Here is a 20,933-nt window from a genome sequence, read left to right as displayed (position 1 = left end):
CACCCCACACGCACACACACACACTCACACACTCTCACACACACACAATAGAGTTGATGAGGTGAGCAGAATCTCAGCCGCTGCTTTGACTCGTGTTAAGTTGTGTGAGTTTTTTACTTGTAGTGCTTGTGCAACATGAAACAATTTACAGCAAATCTTAAAACTGAATTAATTCCAGCGCTATATGAATTTATGGCGCTTGCAGGCATTTAGTTCAACCGTCTCTGTCATCTTTATGACTGTAGGGAGATGTACTGCATACTCAGTTAAACAATACTGCGAACATGCACTTTTTATCTGGCCTACAATTTTGCTCTGATTGCATGCTATTAGTCGACTAATTTTGTAATGCTTCTTTGTTTTGAAATTCGTGAGCATAAGAATTTTAATTAGTGTTTTTTTTATATTTTTTGGATTTCATTTTAATTTTAGTCAAAATTGTGTTGCATTTTCATCATTTTTATAAGTTTTTGAATGCCTTTTTTAGTTTTTAATAATAATATTTATTTAAGTTTTAGTTATTTATATAGATAGTACATCAACTTAGACTGAATGAAAATGTGAAATGTTGCCTTGACTAGCTGAAATAAAACACTTTTTTATATTAGATTTAATTTCAGTTAATGTTTATTTTATTTAAAGTAATGAAAATGTTTTTTTTTTTTAAATGATTTTAGTTTTAGTTAACTCTAATAACCCTGGGGCAAATACATAAATGTTGAGATATATTTTTCAGCCCTACATGCATACTCAGTTAAACAATACTGCGAACATGCACTTTTTATCTGGCCTACAATTTTGCTCTGATTGCATGCTATTAGTCGACTAATTTTGTAATGCTTCTTTGTTTTGAAATTCGTGAGCATAAGAACATAAAACAGACGGGATTTACACATCACAAGCAAAAATGCTGCTAAAGTTGATGAGTTAGATTAATTTCTATAGGGGTGCGGGATATAATCAAAATCATATTTCATGATAACAATGTACATCATAATATACTTTTTTTTTTTTTTTTACCTTATTTCAGCTTTGTTATTACAAATAAGATTGCAAATTTGACTTTTTTGTGCATTTGACAGTTCAAGCAAAATTGCTGCAAATGAGTGAATCAGTTCAAACGGTTGTTTCCAATGAATTCTGTTTCATACAATGATTCGAAATCTGAATAAATAAAATTAAAATGTTTTCAATATGACTGTTTAGTGAAAATCAAGGTTCATATAAACATCCTCTGAAGTCATTTTAGAGTGTAATTTCAGTATAAATGAGATGCTATCATCGGTCTTATCAATTTTAATTAGTGTTTTTTTTATATTTTTTGGATTTCATTTTAATTTTAGTCAAAATTGTGTTGCATTTTCATCATTTTTATAAGTTTTTGAATGCCTTTTTTAGTTTTTAATAATAATATTTATTTAAGTTTTAGTTATTTATATAGATAGTACATCAACTTAGACTGAATGAAAATGTGAAATGTTGCCAAAAAACAATTTCACATTCAAAAAGTTGGGCAAAAAAAAAAAAAAAAATAGTGTGGTAAATATTATTAAAAAAAAACAATCATTGCTTTAACTTGTACTGGCTTAAGGCCAGACACTACAGGTGCACAGGGTAAAAATTGCTGTAAAAATTATCACACTCAACCCAGCTGATTAATTAGTACATTAAGACAATTGTTTTGTATTACAGGTTTTATGAATTATGTTTAAATACACTAATGCAAATATGTTAATTTGAATAAATTTTTAGAACTGAAACATAATATTAATTAATATAAATTCAGGTTCAAAACTCTTGTTTGGTTTTGTCATATTAGAGTTAAAGGGTTTTCCAGAGAGGATTTTCGATTTCTCTTTTTATCACTCCATAAATCGGAAAATAATACTGTCAAGTTTCTAGGAATAAGATGCTGTATAAATAAATGTGAATGATATACAGTATGAACAAACCCCTCAGTAAAAACCTTCAGACTATAGAGAGGAATAAAACTCGAAGTTTTGGTGTTTGTAAGTGCTGCTGAAGTTGAGAAAAAACTCACAGTCTTTAAAGATAGGGATTCCACAATGTTTTTAGGAATACAATGTTGTATAAATCAGTGTGAATAAAATACGAACAAACCCCTCAGTAAAAACCTTCAGAATATAGAGAGGAATAAAACTGTAAAATTTGGTGTGTGTAAGTGCTGCAGAAGTTGAGAAAAAACTTTTAACGATACACATTAGAATTGAAATCTACAGATGCAAAGAGATAAAGTGTTGAAGCATCAGTCTGTCGAGGTGGAGTCAGAGAGCAAACACAGAAACACACTCACACACTCTCAGCGCTGACCGGGGGGAAGTGGCACTTAAGCTTTACAAGAGAAACACACACACACACACACACATGCAGCACACTGGGGCCTGTGTTCAGCTCAACGCCTTTGTTTGAACCCTCTCGTGTCCCCCTCCATTCACACAATCACACACAACACCCATCCATACACGCCACACACACGCACACACACACACACACACACACACACACACTCAAACACTCACATACACACACACACACACACTACAGTGCGTCCAAAAGTCTGAATCTGGGAAATTTAGTGCCTTTTAAAGCTCTAAATAATCAGAACGTTTGAGGAATTTGAATAATTCACTGCAAAAATGTATTTTATTCCTCACTATTTCTGCCTTGTTTTCCAGTACAAATATCGAAACATTCTTAAATCAAGATACATTTACTTAGAAAAGCAAAATTTCATAAGATATTAAGTCTTGTTTTCTGAAAAATGTATCAAAAATAAGCGAGTTTAGCATAAAACAACAAAAAATCTGCTAATGGGTTCAGAATCTTTTTCATTTAAATAAATATGGTTACACGCACTGTAAAAATTGATGTGATCAATAAATCAGGGTAATATACGTTTCTGTATTACTTGAACCAGTGTTATTTTAGTATCATTGAGATACTATATTATTATTAATAATTTTAATTGGATTTTTAAAATCTTTTTCTGCTTTCATATTAATTTTAGTTACATTTATTTAGTAAATTTGTTGTTGTTTTTGTCATTTTTATACATTTTTGTTGTTTTTAAATGTTATTTTTTATAAATTTATATTTTAATTTCAGTAATGTTTTAATTTGTTAAGTTATTTTAGTAATAAACTAAATGAAAATAATGCTGCCTTGGAAACAAGCTGAAGTTTATGTTTTTTATTTTATTTTATTTCAGGTAACATTTATTTTATTTAGGTAATAAAACAATTTTATTTATGATTTTGATTTACTATAATAATACAAATTTTATGAGATTCAACTTAATTAAGTTCACCAACAAAATTGATTTTTTTTAAACGACTTTTAATAATCTGTTGACATATACTGATTTTTTTTTTTTTTATTGTCTGATCTGAAATCAAATACATTTCCATTAATATTGCATTTAAAGTTTCATGTTTATGTATGGAATAATTTATGGAATTTTGCTCTGCAAGCGTTTATTGTAGAATGAAGCATATATTTAGTCCCTCATTCTCTCCCCAGTCTATTCCCAATCATCCGTCCTTTTCCCATCATGCTCTTGTCTCTGACCCGTTCTCACCTCTCTCTCTCGTACGAAACGCCTTCCTTCAGAGCGAGTTCACTTGTAAATGATGTGATTGTGGTCGATTCGACATAGTTCTCCTCTCGCATTCCCTCTTTATCTGGCTGCCCAGAAGAGGAAGTGAATATGGCGGGAATGCGAGGAAAGTTAAAGAGCAAACATCAAGAGCAACTTTCTGACCCAGCGGAGAGAGAGAGACAGAGATGGACAAGAGATGCAAGGCGTTTTTCACGCTTTAAGAGCTCCTTTAGTTCGCTGCTGTCAGACGGAGACGATTGAGAGAAAAGCCGAGCGACTGAAAGCTCTTTCTCTGCACGCATTTGCATGTAAAAGCTCACGGACGGCGCTGAATGCTCCTCGCTTCCCCGGAGCCATGGAGACGGCAGAAAAGGTGCAAAATTCAGTCGGCTGAACTTAAAACGACTTTATTAAAGTGTCAGTGATCAGAGAGCGGACACAGAAGCGCTCAGTGTTCGCCGTTACACGCTCAAAAAGCTTAATGACCTGCTAAGAGCATTACGCTCTAAAGACTTGTTGACGGAGAGTCGATGCTCACGCCTAAAAAAAGAGATTAATTTGCTGAAAATTGCAGGAATTTGACTGAAACACAAGAGCTTTTGTGCTGGAAGAGCCAGTGGGAAGTTTTAGATGCGCTGCGTTCCCGTTCGGAAAGATGAGCAGTCGTTCAATTAATTGGATTCATTCTAATTAAACACATCTAGCCGTCATGAATATTAAAAACAATCATGATTAATGCATTACTGTTTATATACAGTCAGAGTTATTTTAGTTAACTAAAACTGAAAACTTATTTTCATTACTTGAAAAAAAATGTGAATCTGACACAAAATCTAAAAAACTTTCATTTCTGCTAGTTTCTCATTTTCATTTAGTTTAACTGGATGTACTAAAATAACTAAAACTGAAATAAAAAATCTATAGAACAAAAATTTATAAAAATGACTATAACACACAACAAAATTACTAAAACTTTAACTAAAATTAACATGAAAGCAGAAAATATTAAAAGATATTCTGACTCAAAATATTAACACAAAATATTATAGCAATGATACTAAAGTGACACTGTATACAATTGATAAATAGATTGAAATGTTAGTTGCTATCTGATAAAATCTTATACACAATAACTTTGTGGTTCACATAACATGCAAAAAAAAAAATTCTAAACATATTTTTGTTTTATTTTTCAGTAAAATTTCTAAACATTCTATAATAAAGATACATTTATGTGAGAAGCAAAATAAGATTTTTTTGTGTGTGTAAATTGTCAAAAAAACAAGCATGTTTTCTCTTTGAATTAAGTTTATCTTTCTGACCACATTGGCAGATATTTGTTCTTGTTTTAAGCAGAAACTCACCCCATTTTTTTTTTTTTTAGAAAATAAGGCTTAATATCTCAAGTCATTTTACTTCTTCAGTAAAGGTATCTGGATTTAAAGATATATTTGTAGTGGAAAACAAGACAAAAATACTGAGGAAGAACATAATTTTTTGCAACGTAGAGGTTTTATTATAATTGTTTATTTCATACTATGATATTTCATATGTTTTATGTAAAAGCGACGCTGGAGCGAAGGAAACTTCATTGGTTCTTACATGCATCGGCTTTGAAAAGATTGAAAAATTATTGATTATTCTTCGCACAAACCATCATATAACTAGTGCACAAGTTAACCACTTTATAGTACTAATATGGAGCTTTATGGTCACTATATACATGCAGTTGTCCTAAATATCAAAGAAAGTCGAGAACATTTGGAAAATAACATCGATATTTAAAGTACAGACTCATTCCTTCCCAAAAACTCATTGTTTTCTCTTCTAAATGTGGTACGTGAAAACAGAATGAATGGACATCCGAGGATCTGTAAAATGGGATAACAAACTCACACAATAATCCTTCACGCAAAGAAAAGAGCAAGAAAAGGGCTTGAGAAAATCTTACAAGCATAAAGATCAAACTCTTTGCGGGACGTCCTGGGGTTTCTCTGCTCTCCGTCAGCTTTGTGTAATTAATGAGTTTCTGATTTATGCACATAACTAACAACAAACAACATCATAAATAAAAAGCAGCTCTAATGAAGCTCCTCATAATTACCCAAACGAGAGTCGTAACGAGCAGGAAAAACAGATGAAACGCGTCAACATCTCTGGAATTATGAAATATGAAAGATGCCTTCAGTCTTTAACGTTATATTGTTGTTTATGATGAGACGTGATTAAAGGCGACTGCTCCATAAACTCAAAGACAGAGGGATGATTTCACTAAAACCAGCAAACACACTGCAGAAAATAACAGAGATCTGGCAGCTGCTTCTAAACACAAAACTAATTCTGCTTCAACAGCACAGTGACACAAATAAACATGCTAGCAACGCAACATCTAAACTCCCTATTAAATATCAGATCCTCTCAGACCGCGGGAACCACGTCCAACACTAATGTTTGCTGAGAACAAACGCTCCAGTGAACATTTAAAGGAATAATTCACTCAGAAACCAAAAGCCTGTCATAATTTTCTTACCCTCGTGTTGTTCTTAACAGTGTTACTTAAGTGCAATTACATACTATTAGATTTTTTACACTTTATATTTTATTAATATTTTATATAATATTGTAAAATATTTTATTAATATTCTAGAGTTAGTTTTTATATTTCTAAAATGCATAAATGTATATTGTTATATTTTCTATTTATTATTTATTATTCTATTTACATTCTAATTTTAGCTAAGGTTTTAGTAACGTTGTTGTGGTTTTGGCATTATTATTATTATTTTAAATTTATTTTTTTAAGTTTTATTTTTAGTTATTTTAGTAAGTTAAACTGAATGAAAATGAGAAGCATTGCCTTGACAAGCAGGTGAATAGAATAAGTTAAATTTTTTGTAAATATTTTATTTTGGTTAAAGTTTATTTGATTTCAAGTAACGATTTATTTATTTTTCCTAAAATATTTGTGTTTTATCTTTATTATGATGTGTGTCTAATAAATTGTTAAGCACTATTTTCATAGCATTCAGTTGACACGTTTGTTTAAAGGACATTGGGCAGAATGTGGAAGTGTTTTTTGTCAAAAAAAATAAAGAAATGAGAAGATCCGATTAATCGGAAAAATAATCGGTCAACTAATCGATTATCAAAATAATTGTTAGTTGCAGCCCTACTCCAATCATATTTGTTTTATTTACAACTTTTAAAAAATCATGTTTTACAGTGCATTATTTTCAAGAAATCATTTCAGTTAACCAAAATTCTCATTACTATAATGCAAAAAACTAGTTTGTGTGAAAATGTCATTAGTCATTGATCTTTCCTTATATGCTGTAGTTACAAATCTTTTATGCATCCTTAATGCATCGTTAACATCAAAACTGTCGTGACGCATCTCCACAAGCCATATTTAATTATTTCATGAACAGAAGGCAAGATTTTCAGTGAATAACAACATAAAAGTGTAAGTAGGGATTTAGTGCAGAGTCATAAAACTACTGTTGAGTCTTTAACAATGAATCTTTGATTGACGAAAGCACCTCAGAGATTCGGCTAAACCTCTCCTTCTGCTATTGACTCAAGAACGAAACTCATACGGGTTTGGAACGACACGAGGCTGAGAAAATAATGACTGAATTTCCATTTGGGCCGAAGTAACCCTCCAAACAGAGCTGCGATATTGAGTTATCTGAGCGAGCCGCCTGAGACTTAACATCCAAGAGCCATATGGAAGACATTAGCATCTGCAAGCAGGTTTCTTTCGCTCCAGCACTAATTTTTCGAGGCTGTTTGAAGGATTTGGAGACACACAATCCTGGCGACTATGCAAACGCTGAAATAACATTCGTGGCTAATACAGTCACACACACACGTAATGCACGGGTCAGACGACAGATCAGCTCCAGATGAGCAATAACAGCCGACACACACCTCAAACACCTGAAGCAGGTCTGAGATCAGGCTCAACAAGCGTCACGTGGAAACCCATCCAGACGCGAGGATGAAAAGCTAGCGTTACGATGGAGGCGTCTCACGTTACGACTCACAAATCAGATTCATTTAGGCGCTTAAACCTGATAATGCATTCAAAATCTGTGCATGTTTGAACCCAAAGAATCGTTATTTTATAAAACAGTCATATTTTCAAGTAAAACCATATTGTGTCTAATCAGCAAATTGAGTGAGTGAATATGAAAAAAATCTAAGTTTTGATTACTGTTATTACTGCATTTACCTCTTTTTTCAATAAAAAAAAATTGCGAAATTCCTTGAAATTTAAAAGTACACATGAACCTCACCGAAAAAACTGATGCAAAATAGTTCTATATTTTTTTCAATATTAGTGAGAAGTTTTAATTGATTATATCATTGCTTTAAATTTATAAGAGCATATAATCTGAGGGTTACCAGTATGAACCCCTTTGGAATGAATGGAATTTAATAAAATTCCTTTGAATTTATAACTCATGATTGCTCAAAAACAGTCCAAATTTATGAAACCTACATATTTCTAACAAAACAACATAAATATTACTCTGAAAAGTTTTCAAACACAATAAATTCATTTTACATGCATAAACTTTCACTTTCAGATGAAAAAAGTGATAATTTTTCATCCTGCGATGATTCATCAATAGATACATATTCATGTTCATCGACAACATTCAGTCCCAAAAGTGTGAGCGATATAAGAAAAAGGCTAAATATATTTTACAAAGGTTTTCTGACACTAATAGACCTTCGTAGATAATTTTATAAAATGTATTTTCGACACCTAATGGGACTCCATACATTCCTAAAATGTAAAAATATCTCCTAGAAAAAAAAGGAAAACATCTGAAAAAAATTAAATAAATAAATAATGTGTATTTTGAGGGTCTTAAAGCATTTGCAAACTGTCATTCTCTTACTAAAAACTACGTATTTATTAGACTTTTCATGAAGCCAAATGTGTTATGATTAAACCTAACAGACACACTTCATATTTCAGTGAATGGAAACGTGAGAATGACGTAGAAAAATAATCGTCTGACCACAGGAGGAGACGTTAGCATGCATCTGGAAGCTGTGGCTCTGCCCGCAGAGAGGCATGATGGGAAATAATAAGCATGTCATGGTTTGAGTCGCATGGCTGTCAGTTGTCACACACACACAAAGGCGACACGCAGAGACGACACACACACACACACACACAGGGTTCACAAATACTCCCGGCCGTCACACTGTGAACCACACAAACGCCTGTCAATTCATAATTCATAATCTCGAAGGACTGCCCGAACACAAGTTCATATTACAGCTGAGTGATTGTTCAGAATAAAACTGAAATTGCGATATGGCTCAGTATGATTTAGCGAACATATGCACACTGTGTTTCAGAGCAGATCGCAGCACTGTGTTCATTTACACGTGAGCAGCTCATGATCTGGTGTTTTCAGTGTCTCAGGTTGTAGTAAATGCATCTCTGCATCTGCTGTCAATTTGGCTTTTATTACACAAAGGCGACCCATCACAATAATAATTATAATAATTACTATTATTAAATCCATTTTTTAAAAAGGAATAGGAAAAAGGCATTATTGAAAAAGTAATATTTCTTATTTTATTTAATATTTGTAATTAATTATTTGAGTTGAATTACTGAAATAAATGAACTTTTCCACGACATTCTAATTTATTGAGATGCACCTGTATGAATAATGATATATTATCAAATTAGAATTTATTAGCTGGTTCTGTGTCACAGTTCAACACGTTAATCTCTTCCTCAAGCGCTTTCGTATTTCTTTTCGTATTTCGTATTGTGTCAATGAAGCTTTTGAGTCCCTAAACTCAAATCAACTCAATCGACTGAATTTACTCACAAAGTCACTTCCTGAAGCCTGACCCACAATCAGTGCCGCAAACACACCCATAAATCACTGTCAGCCGTCAACATAGCGCACACACACACACACACACACTCACACTCACACACACACACTCACACTCACTCACACGCTCAGACAGACAGAGAAAGACACATTCATGCTGAGTCTGTAAAAGTGTAGCACAAAAACTCAAAAACACACGCAGCTGTTTTCAATTTACGCAGCCAAACACACAAACACATGCGGCTGCCGCTGCTCCTGTGCTGTCTGCGTACGACCACCATTCTCCGACTCTTTAAAATCAGACTATAACAGGAAACAACCGTTTCTATGAGCCCAAACAAATGCATTCATTTCTCAGCTCACATGTAAGAAAGATCCAGGCAATATTAGATTTACTGCCGTTAGTGAAGTCAACCATCACTGCACTGCAAAAAATCATGTTCTTCCGCAGGATTTCTGTCTTGTTTTCCAGTACAAATATCTGAACATTCTTAAATCCGGATACATTTACTAAAGATGCACAATGACTTGAGATATTAAAGTCTTGTTTTCTGAGAAACTGATCAAAATTGAGTCAGTTTTGGCTTAAAACAAAATCAAATATCTTCCAATGAGGCCAGAAAAATAATCTGGTTTTGTCCTTGAATTAAGTTTATTTTTCTGGCTCCACCAACAGATATTTGTTCTTGTTTTAAGCATAAACTCACTTGATTTTGATGCATTTTTCAGTTGATTTTAATACAGTTTTCAGAAAACCAGGTTTAATGTCTCAAGTCATATTGCATCTCCAGTAAATGCATCTTGATTCAAGAATCTTTTGATGTCTGAGCTGGAAAACAAGTCAAAAATTTGCACTGTATTAATACTCATAGTGATGTGATCAAACCTCTAACACTTCAGATAAGTTTAATACTTACTGTTGAATTGAAATGGATGGGAACTGCAATTTGAAAGTAAGGAAGTTGAATTAAAATGAACTGAAAATCAAAGAAATTGCATGCAACTCACATTTTTAACCAAAAAGCTAAATTTATCAAGACAAACTATACATTTTGAGACAACAATGCCTTGTTTGAAAGTAAAAAAAAAACAAAAACAACTTTAGTGGACCAGGGTGGAAAAACACTTCATTTCCCAGAATGCATCAGCTGTGCAATTCTTCCTGTCATCTCAACTTCCTGTGGATTGTGGCCTATTCAATTCAAATTCCAACTCATGAACTGAAGGAAAGACAATTCTGTGCTCAGACTTTCTCAAGATACCAAAGTCTCAGTATGAACTCAAAGATTTCTCATCAAATGATCTGAGCAGCTCTAAACTCTGTCTAGATGTTTTATGGGGGACATTTATGCTCCTCATACTCTGTACATTAATTGTTGGCTATTATATTTTGGTAATTTATGTCTTCACTATAAACCGACACACAAATGAATCAAAGACTCTTTCAGAATAACAGAAGTTATTGATGGAAAATGAAATTACAGATAAAACCATACAGATGTGACAAACTCACTGACATATTCTCAAAACTACATTTATGCATTTAGCAGATGCTTTTAGCCATACACTAAATCAGTGTTTTTGTCTTGTTTTGCAGTAAAATATGTATATGTTTTTAAAGCAAAGATTAATTGCGTAAGACATGCTCTCAGAAAATAAATCTTAAATTATGTGTATTTTTCTTACCTCAATGACAAATTGTTTTAAGTATAAATCTAACAAAGTGTTGTTAGATTTATACATAAAACTATTTAACTTTGAGGTAAGAAAAATGCACATAATTTAAATAATTTAAGATTTATTTTCTGAAATGGGTTTATGCTTAAAACTAGAAAAAAATGTGCTAATGGCGTTAGAATAATACACAGCATTTAGGATTTATTCTTTGAAAACAGTCTTATTGTCTTATGCAGTTAATGCAATAAATGTCTCTGCAGCTTCAGACCAGGGTTTTTATAGTAAAAAATAAAAAAAAATTACTAATTCTTTAACGAAAATTAAAAAAAAAAAAAAAAAAAAAATCAAACTATTCATAAAAAAACTATAATAGTATCCCATTGATACTAAAATAACACTGATCATAGCAATTTAAATTCTCTTGAAATGCAAATCTCATGCATTTGTGTGTGTTATAGAAAATGTACTAGTTGTCCATTCACTTACAGACTTGTTCAGCCAAACTGTCAACTGTCTGACTGACATGTGAGTTTTGTGTTTTGTGAAAATCCTAACTCAAACATAATAATGAGAGGTATAGTAGGTGAACTCAAGCACATCAGCTTTATCAGTTTAAACTTTCTCCACACATTCAGCGCAGCACAATCCATCCCTGATTTCAGTGATTCACTTTCTCAAAACGCTTTCAGCTGCAGTTCGGAGTAAACAAACCTCACCGCGAGAAACAATAGCACGCCATTACACTTAACCCATTAATGCCTCGCATAGAGTTACTCGCACAGAAGCACACAGTGCTATTTTCATGTAAAACTTAGTCCAATAAACTTTATTTACAACTGAAAAATAACTTTTTACAGTGCACATGTTCACTTTATTTGCCTGCTGTGAGTGAAGTCTGTTTAACTTTAACCAAACTTACTCCTGCCCTCAAACCCAAACACACACAGCGACTCTCAGGTGATTCTGATTGGCTACAGAAGCTCACACAGACACAGGTGTGATGCTCAGGTAGTGACGTACACACAGATACTGAGCCTAGAGAGAGAGACGGTTCAGAGAGGAATGTGGACGCGTCTATCCGTCCAAACCCTCATCCTCCCAATGCTCAAAGAGAAAAGAGAGAAATGGAGTAATGAGGAAGAAGAGAGAGACAAGTAATCAGCCCTAAATCAGTCATATGAGAGAAACCACACACACACATTACAGCAGACAGACAGACAGAAATAAGAGAAAGACATCAGAGAGAGAGAGAGACAACATCAGAAAAGCACTGTGGAGTCACTATAGAACAACAGCAATACTGTTAAATACAATCATACTGAATGATTATCATATTCATTTACATCATACTACAAAGTACTTCAAATAATGTCCAAAAAAAATAAAAATTTTCTGTATAAAGCAGAGTTGAGGCGAAGAGAGATGTGATTTTACATAGTTTATGTCAGACGCAAACAAAATGTATATACATATATTAAATTTCCATGCATGAAATATATTATCATATGAAGTAAAAACATACTTGAAACCTATTAGAAATGTATATCTATATGTAAAATAATACTCTCGATAAAAGGCAATATATTTCATATATTAAATTTCCAAACGGGATGATCAGAATGTTTTCCTTGTTTTTCAGTAAAACATATTAAAATCCTAAAATCAAATACAATTACTTGAGAAGCAACATTTTTACAAGATATTATATTTATTTTTTTATTTTTTTTTATTTTTACTTTCAAGCATCAACTTACGAAAGGTTGTATGATTTCTTAATTTAAGGATATTTTTTAGTGGCAAACAAGAGGAGTATTAATTAAGAAAACAAGTCATCTTGCATTGAAACCATGAAGCCAAACAATCACACAAACACACAATTTACTTCCAAATTTGGACATTGCATAGACTTCTAATGTTATATAAAGCTACTTATACATACTACAGAGCAACCCCAACAGAAAACTTCCTGCATTTTTACATTTCGAAAAAACGTACTGACAATTAAAACAATTGAGGACCTCATTTTTAGGTAGGTAAGTAGGTATACACACACACACACACACACACATAGTTTGAGCAGCTCTAATATCACCCACATCTGCTTTCATTGTCACTGCTGTACATGATCTTCACTTCACATGGACACTTTCACACAACTTCAAATGAGACACTTCAGCACACCGCTAGCTGACACAAACGATGACACCCCCTCACAAAACAAAGCAAAGCAAACCCAAACCGTTTTGGCTTCAATTACGCTCACTCTCTTTCTCTCGGCATGGAGAGCAACGCCTCTCGGGAAGCTATTTTCAAGACTCTAACACAAAGCACATTTCATCACAGCAGCAGAGAACGAGAAAAAAAATCCACTTTATAAACGCGAATCATCAAGCCTGTAATAATATAACATTTTCGGTTCCAGTTGAATTTTCCAAAACACACACATATATAGAATCACATTTGTTTTTCATTTGAGCAGAGGCCTGTGCACACAAACCCACAAGCCCAGTGTAGAATTTCATCTGGTTCCTGCAGCCGAGAGTTTAACTCTATCCCTCGAGGGAGAGTTTAGCGGGAGCAACGCAGATGCGTCGCAATGTACCAACTCAAAGTGCGGATTAAGTTTCACTTTTAGAGATTCCTCCTCTTACTCCGCTCAGCCACCTCTGAAAGGAAATTTCTATTCACTGAGACTTAGAGGGTCAGCTGAATTTAATGGTCACTTTAATGGCAAAGCTGGTGGCACAAAGCAGGGTCTCACAGACCACCCTGCTCCGACATCGCCCGGGGCGATTCAAACCCTAGCTAACTCCTCGCTTACTCTGCGGGGGACAGGTATCTGAGACCCACACGCGGATCTCCCCCACTCATTTCCCTTTTACCCTGCCTTTCCTTGACCAGAAAACGATTACAATAAGAAAGAAACAAACAATTCCATCCTGTGGTTTCGTGTTATTAATATCTGCAATCACGCTGTCTGGGCATCTGATTTGTTGAATTTGTCACTGCTGATAACAGAGATGAGTTCAGTCGCAGCGGGAACGCAAAGCAGCACATTTTACCCAGGGTTCCCCTCTCTCTGCACAGCGAGCGCTCCTCTCTGAGATTAAGGCCTGCGCTCTCGCCGAGCTGAAACAATACCGCTAGCCTGCCAAAAAACAAAGCCCACATTCTCAAGTGCAAAGCAATTTATATTTAATACAACCCAGATCGTCTGAAAAAGAACAGGGGGGAAAAAACAAGCAGGAACTTTAGTAATGCACGTACGGTTATCCAACACTCGCTCAGGTTTTTCCACCACATTCACACAAATGACTTAAGCACATGTTTCAGAATATGTTCCCATAGATTTCCTTTCGCACAATATGCAAGAGCCATCAAAATCACTGACACCTCCCAAAAAAAATAAAATAAAAGTGATTACTCACCTCTGCATGTTGCGTTCTGGGCTGGCTGGCGTCGGCTTCGATGGCGTACACGTCTATCAAGTAGAGGTCCGAGCCTTGCTCCCTGTCCAGTTCTGCAGCTGTTTGGATCACCCCGGAGTGACGGCCGATGTTGAAAAGCCGGCCTGCGGCTTTCCCTCCGCTCCGGACTGAAACAATAAAAAACTCCACCTTGGTGCCGGTGCCACGTGGACTGGAGGCATCCAAAGAGATGACGTTGGTTCCAGGCGGTTGGCCCTCCTTTAGAATAGTGATGTATTTGGGTTGGGAGAAGACCAGGCCATCCGAACCCTGAAGGATGATGGTCAGCTCCGTCCGTGAGGTCTTGCGATCCGTGCCGTGATCCGTAGCAGACACGGTCAGACTGTAGATGAGCTTTGAGGGAACGAGTTGAGAGGCTAGTCTGATATCTCCGCTGTAGCGGTCCATGATAAACGTATCTGAATCTCCCCTCACGAGTTCGTACTCCACCTCTCCGTTGGCACCCTCGTCAGGGTCGTAAGCCACTACTGTTGTCAGAATGGAACCGATTACTATGTTGGATTCTGCCACTAGGGCATTTTGAGAGATAAATATGGGTATGTTGTCATTTTGGTCCGTAACCCATATAGTAACGTTTTTCAGAGCAAAACGGCGGAACTCGACCGGCACGGCTTGGTCGGTCGCTTTGATGGTCAGCTCAAAAAGGTTGGAGAACTCTCTGTCGATTTCCTTGTTCGTAAATATCACTCCAGATGCGGGGTCAATGTGGAAATGTCCACCTCTAGGAGTCTGCATGACGATGGAGTACTCCAGCTGGCCATTGATGTCGGCATCCGTGTCGTGAGCTGTTATAGTCATGACAGAAGTGGAGAGCAGGAGGTTTTCAGGGATGGATTTAAAAATGTCACCTGGTGTAAAAACAGGAGGGTTGTCATTAAAATCTCTCACGTGAATGATGACCGGAATGGAGGAAGACCTGGATGGCCTTCCGCTGTCTTTGGCTGTGACGTTGAGTTTGTATAGGGACTGCGTTTCATAATCCAGTTTTTTGACCAGGAAAATGCTGCCAGTGTTGGCACTTATGCTAAAAGTGCCGTGGTTGTTGGTGGCGGAGATGCTGTACGTGATGTCGGCGTTGGATCCAGAGTCAGAGTCTGTAGCGGTTACGGAGGCGACCAGCTCTCCAATCCGCATGTTCTCCAGCACATCCACTGTGAGAGTTGATTTGGGAAATGATGGAGAGTTATCATTATCATCCAGAACACTGATGCTCAATACACAAGTGGATGACAGAGGCACAATCCCAGAGTCCTCCGCCATAATTTTGAGGGAGTAAAAGGGTGTTGTCTCATAGTCTAGTTTTCCCACTAGAGTAACTTGACCAGAAGTGCTGTCAATGCTGAATTGTTTCTCCTCATTTCCCTCCATGATGTCGTAGCGAACAAGGCCGTTTTTATTTTCGTCTACGTCTGAGGCCAAGACTCGGAGCAACTGCGTCATGTTCTGGGCGGATTCTGAGATAGAGGCCTGGTAAATGTCTTTGGTGAATTTCGGCGGGTTGTCGTTGATGTCCTGTATGTACACTTGAACTTTGGCCTGGTCTTTGAGAGGCTTGGGAAGGCCCTGATCAGAGGATACGACTGTGAAACTGAACACCGCGGCACCTCTCTGTCTCATGAGAGATTCGCGGTCAAGCTGTAGCGTACTGGTCAATGCGCCCGAGATAGCGTTCAGCTCAAAATTTGGCTGTGGCGTTTCAAAGGAGTAACGGACCTCGCTGTTCGGCCCAAAGTCTTTATCCTCAGCGAAAACCAGCCCGACGAAAGAGCCTCGCTCCTGCTCTTCCTCGAAGTGGAACACATAATTTGTGCTGTTGAAAAGCGGACGGTTGTCATTGACATCGTCGAGAAGAATCGTCACATTAACGTTGGCGCTCAGTGGCTCGACGGCTCTGTCTTTGGCCACCACTAATAAACTATACCGATCTTGTACTTCTCTGTCCAAATCTGCTTTAATATACAACTGCCCGTCAGGGAAAATCCCAAAAACATAATTTGTGTTACCGCTAACGATGTCATACACAATTTCCCCATTGAGTCCAGAGTCTTTGTCGCTGGCCTCCACCTTAAAAAAGCGACTATTAACCGGCTCGGATTCTAGAATGGTGACTTCGTAAGAGAGCTGGTCGAAAACTGGCGCATTGTCATTAACGTCATACACGCTGATGGTGAGAATGAGGCTGGCGGTGCGCTGAGGAACGCCAAGGTCAGAGGCCATGACCTCCACTTGGTAGGAGCTGGTGGTGACTTCTAAGGGGCTAGTGAGGGTGATCAATCCATGTCTTTCGTGAATATGAAACAAGCCTTTAGGGTTCTGTTTAAGGCTGTATATGACCATACCATTGGTCCCCTCATCAGGATCCGAAGCTTTAGCCTGGAATATATGGTGACCGGTGGCCCAGTTCTCCACAGCGCTGACATGCTCGACATTGTGAATGAAATGAGGTGCGTTGTCGTTCAAATCCTTCACTGTGATATTAACTAACGCTTCCCCCATAACCTCCCCACCCCTAGCAATCACCCTGAGCTGGTAAAACGCCTGCTCTTCTCTGTCTATCAGCCCCGAAGCTGTGATCTGCCCTGTGCTGCCTTTGATAGCAAACAGACCGCGTTGGTCCCCTGATGCGATCAAATAAGTGATATTTGTGTTCAGATCTACCGTGGTGGCCGACACGGTGCCAATAATGGTGTCAGCGGCCACGTTCTCAAACATAACAAAGCTGTACTCTTTCTGACTGAACACGGGCGGGTTATCTTGCGTGTCTACAACAGTGACTGTGACTATAGCTTGCGTGTCCGAGCGCAATCCGCCACCGTCCGTTGCGGTGACCTGCAGCTGATAAGCAGTTTTCTCCTCTCTGTCGAGTGGCACTAAAGTCATGATTTTACCAGAGTTGTTGTTGATGTGAAACTTGTAAGAGTCACCAGCAGTGATGGCATATTTTACAGTGCCATTAAGGCCAAGGTCAGGGTCGGAAGCTGTTACACTAGTCACAAATGAGCCCGAAGGCTCGTTTTCTTTGATATTGGCAAAATACTGCACGGGGTAAAACACTGGGCTGTTATCATTAGCGTCCTTCAGTGTGATATTGACTTTGCAGATGGAGTAAAGGGGGGGCATTCCTGCATCTGTGGCTTTGATGTGCAGCAGATAGAAGCCCTCTTCTTCTCTGTCTAACTCTGTGGCTGTACTCAACCGGCCCGATATTGCATCCAACCTGAACTTATTCTGGACACTCACGGGGGTTTCAGGGTCAAATGAGAATCGGACCGTGCCATTGGCACCAAGATCCGAATCTGTGGCGGACAGATCCACAAGCTCGGATCCGGCCGGCGAATGCTCGACTAATGAAATGTGATACGTGCTTTGAGTGAAAGTGGGGACCTGATCATTAACGTCGGTGATATTCACTATTAATTTGGTGTAGGACATTTTCGGCTGCAGGCCTTGGTCTTTGGCACTGATATTCAGCACTATTTGAGAAGCTATTTCCCTATCGAGCTCTGCTGCACTGGTAACCAAACCGCTGTTCTCACTGATGGCAAACCAGCCCAAACTGTTTCCAGACACTAGTGAGTAGCGGAGATTGGCGTTCTGCCCGGAGTCTCCATCTGTGGCTGAGACGCCTTTAATGTAGCTGCCTTTAGGAATGTCCTCGCTGATGTCTACTCTATACACGGCTTCCTGAAATATGGGCGGATGGTCGTTAATATCGTTCACAAATATAACCAAACTGGCAAAAGACGAGCGAGCTACGGGCCTGCCGTTATCTGACACTGAAACGGTGAGGTTGTAGGAGGAGATTCGCTCTCGGTCGAGCACACTGGCTACTTTGATTAGACTCAGATTGGGGACGGTTGAACTGTGAACTTCAAAGTGTCTCTGTTCGTTTCCGCCAAGTATAGAAACTGAAATATTACCGTTAGCTGTGGACGAATCTGAATCGGAAACCGTTAATAGTGCCACTACAGTGCCCACCTGTGCATTCTCATCCACCGAAGCGAATTTGGATGTGGTAGGGAAGTATCGAAACTTAACTACAGGATCATTGTCATTCACATCAAGCAGTTTAATAGTCGCTTCTGACCTGCCTGAGAGAGAGGGGACGCCGTTGTCTACTGCATGGATAGTGAGGGAATACTCTTTCTTTGTCTCATAATCCAACCCCTCCTTTATAATAACAGTCCCAGCCTTAGGGTCAATCTGAAAAGGGGTTCCTTCATCTAAAATATATTTTATATCAGCATTTGCACCCTCGTCCAGATCTGTGGCTGTTATCTGCAAAACACTAGAGCCAATTGCAGTGTCCTCGAACACACTGGTCTGGTAATGATCCTGGTCAAAAGCAGGTGGGTTGTCGTTTATATCCTGAATGGTGACATTTACCTGCAGAAACCCAAACTTTTTGGGCTCTCCTTTGTCTTCCACTTGGATGAGGAGCTGATAGAAGGGGGTTAATTCTCTGTCCAGCCCTCCTGTGGAGACTAAGTGCAGAAACGCGCCCTCTCCGCTCGGGTTGACGGTGATATCCAAGCGAAACTTTCGCTGTTCGTTCCCGCTGACGATTCGGTAGGTGGTGTGATCCACTCCGTTACTCCCGATGTCCGCGTCCGTCGCGGTGTCCAGAATCACCTGACGCCCGCTGCTCGCGTCTTCTTTGAACGACACCACGATGGACGCGTCAGGAAACACCGGCGCGTTGTCGTTAATATCCAAAACCACGATGCGCACCTCGGTGGGGTAAGTGGGCTGGCTGGACAGAACCACCACATTAATGATGTTACTAGGCAGAACTTCTCTGTCGATCACGGAGGACGTGTAGATGACGCCCGTCGTGGCGTTGATGGAAAAAAGTTTGTGGTGTTCGCTGAATCTGTACGTGAAAGAGGGTTTGGTGTCGATGGTGCCCACATATGTGCCCACCGGCTGCTCCTCCAGAACCTCAAACTCCTGCCGAACTTGACTGGATAAAGAGTAGCGCGATAAAGTCCATAAAACGAATAAAATTAGGTGCAAAGTGTCTAGAGATCTACCTGAGAGCGCCATGATCACAGATCCAGTCAGGGTTTTGCCGAGCCTGATACATTCACCTCAGATTTGCAACATTGTATCCAAAAAAAGCGGCGATCAAAGGAAATGTATCCAGAGCGCTCTTGCCGTTTCAAAGAAACTTGAGGTAAAGTTCCGCTAAAGAGTTCCTAAAGAGAGTTGTAGATCCGCGGGGATATCCTTAAAAACCCGTTTTAGGGAGGAGAAAGAGTTAATTCGCTGTAAAATCCTGTCAGAATTCATCCAGCAAAACTTCGCGTTCCTCTCAAGATCATTGATGATGATGATGATGATGATGGAGTTTCCATTGCGAGGAAAGGGAAAGATCGCTGCGATTAAATCCTCCTGAGAGTTTTTCCTCAAGGAAATAAAGCAGCTCTAATGCTATCCCTGTGATTCTGATACGGGATGTCCCGCGGAATAACGGTGACCAAACTTCACTTTACTGCCCTGACAGAGAACAAAAGCCCGAGTTGAGAAAACTCCCGCCCTCCTGTCTTGCCATTGGTTGTCTGTGCCTGACCCCGCCCCTCTCTGGCTCCCAGTTCTATTGTAAAGTCATCGACTCGGGTGCTGATTGGATGAAGCGGATGTCAATCATCGCGTAGGCTGAATATTATAACAGAGCTGCGCTCCAGGTATTGAATGTACCGTTATGTGCCCAGAATAACACCAGCCGCTCATTTACATGCCTGCCTTCTTTTTTAAACTCTTTATAAGTGTTTGAATACACTTATATGTTTTTTTTAGCATATCTGTGAATGTTGCATGTAGTTCGTCACAATTATTATTTGATAATAGTAGTAAGAACTTTTTTGTGTCCAATTTGTTGAAATAAAAAAAAAAATATTTTTTTTGTCTGCAGATTTTAAACTGTCTTTCTGTTTTCAGATTCGAGTTAAATCACGCAGTTTAAAAATAATAAAAAAATAATAATACATTTAAATAATAAATAATACTTAAAAAAATATCTTCTTGCTATTTATTTTTGACTTGATTTAAAGTCTAAATATCTAAAAAAAATTTAAATCAAGATACGTTTGCTTGAGAACCAAATGGTTTAGCATATTAACTCTTGTTTTCTGAGTAAGTAAATAAATAAATAAATAAAAATCAAGTGAGTTTATACTTAAAACAAGAACAAAATATCTGTCAGTGCAGTCAGAAAAACATAACTTAATTCAAAGGGAGAACATGATTATTTTTTCTAATTTTACTGGCAGATAT

General features: G+C 37.7%; 1 protein-coding gene across 1 annotated transcript in view; it reads right to left on the bottom strand.

Annotated features, from left to right (window-relative positions):
• LOC107717300 (protocadherin Fat 4-like) overlaps positions 1 to 20,933 on the bottom strand; it is a 106,754-nt gene that overhangs the window by 82,524 nt on the left and 3,297 nt on the right. Inside the window, exon 3 of the mRNA XM_016524006.1 lies at positions 14,598 to 19,734. Within this exon, the coding sequence (XP_016379492.1) occupies positions 14,598 to 19,734 (5,137 nt within the window). The remainder of the gene's footprint in view (positions 1 to 14,597; positions 19,735 to 20,933) is intronic.

This window comes from Sinocyclocheilus rhinocerous, unplaced genomic scaffold (assembly GCF_001515625.1).
Source record: "Sinocyclocheilus rhinocerous isolate Xijiao unplaced genomic scaffold, SAMN03320098_v1.1 scaffold149, whole genome shotgun sequence".
NCBI lineage: Eukaryota > Metazoa > Chordata > Actinopteri > Cypriniformes > Cyprinidae > Sinocyclocheilus > Sinocyclocheilus rhinocerous.
Note: the sequence above shows the minus strand (reverse complement) of the source record. Positions and strands in the feature narration are given on the sequence as shown.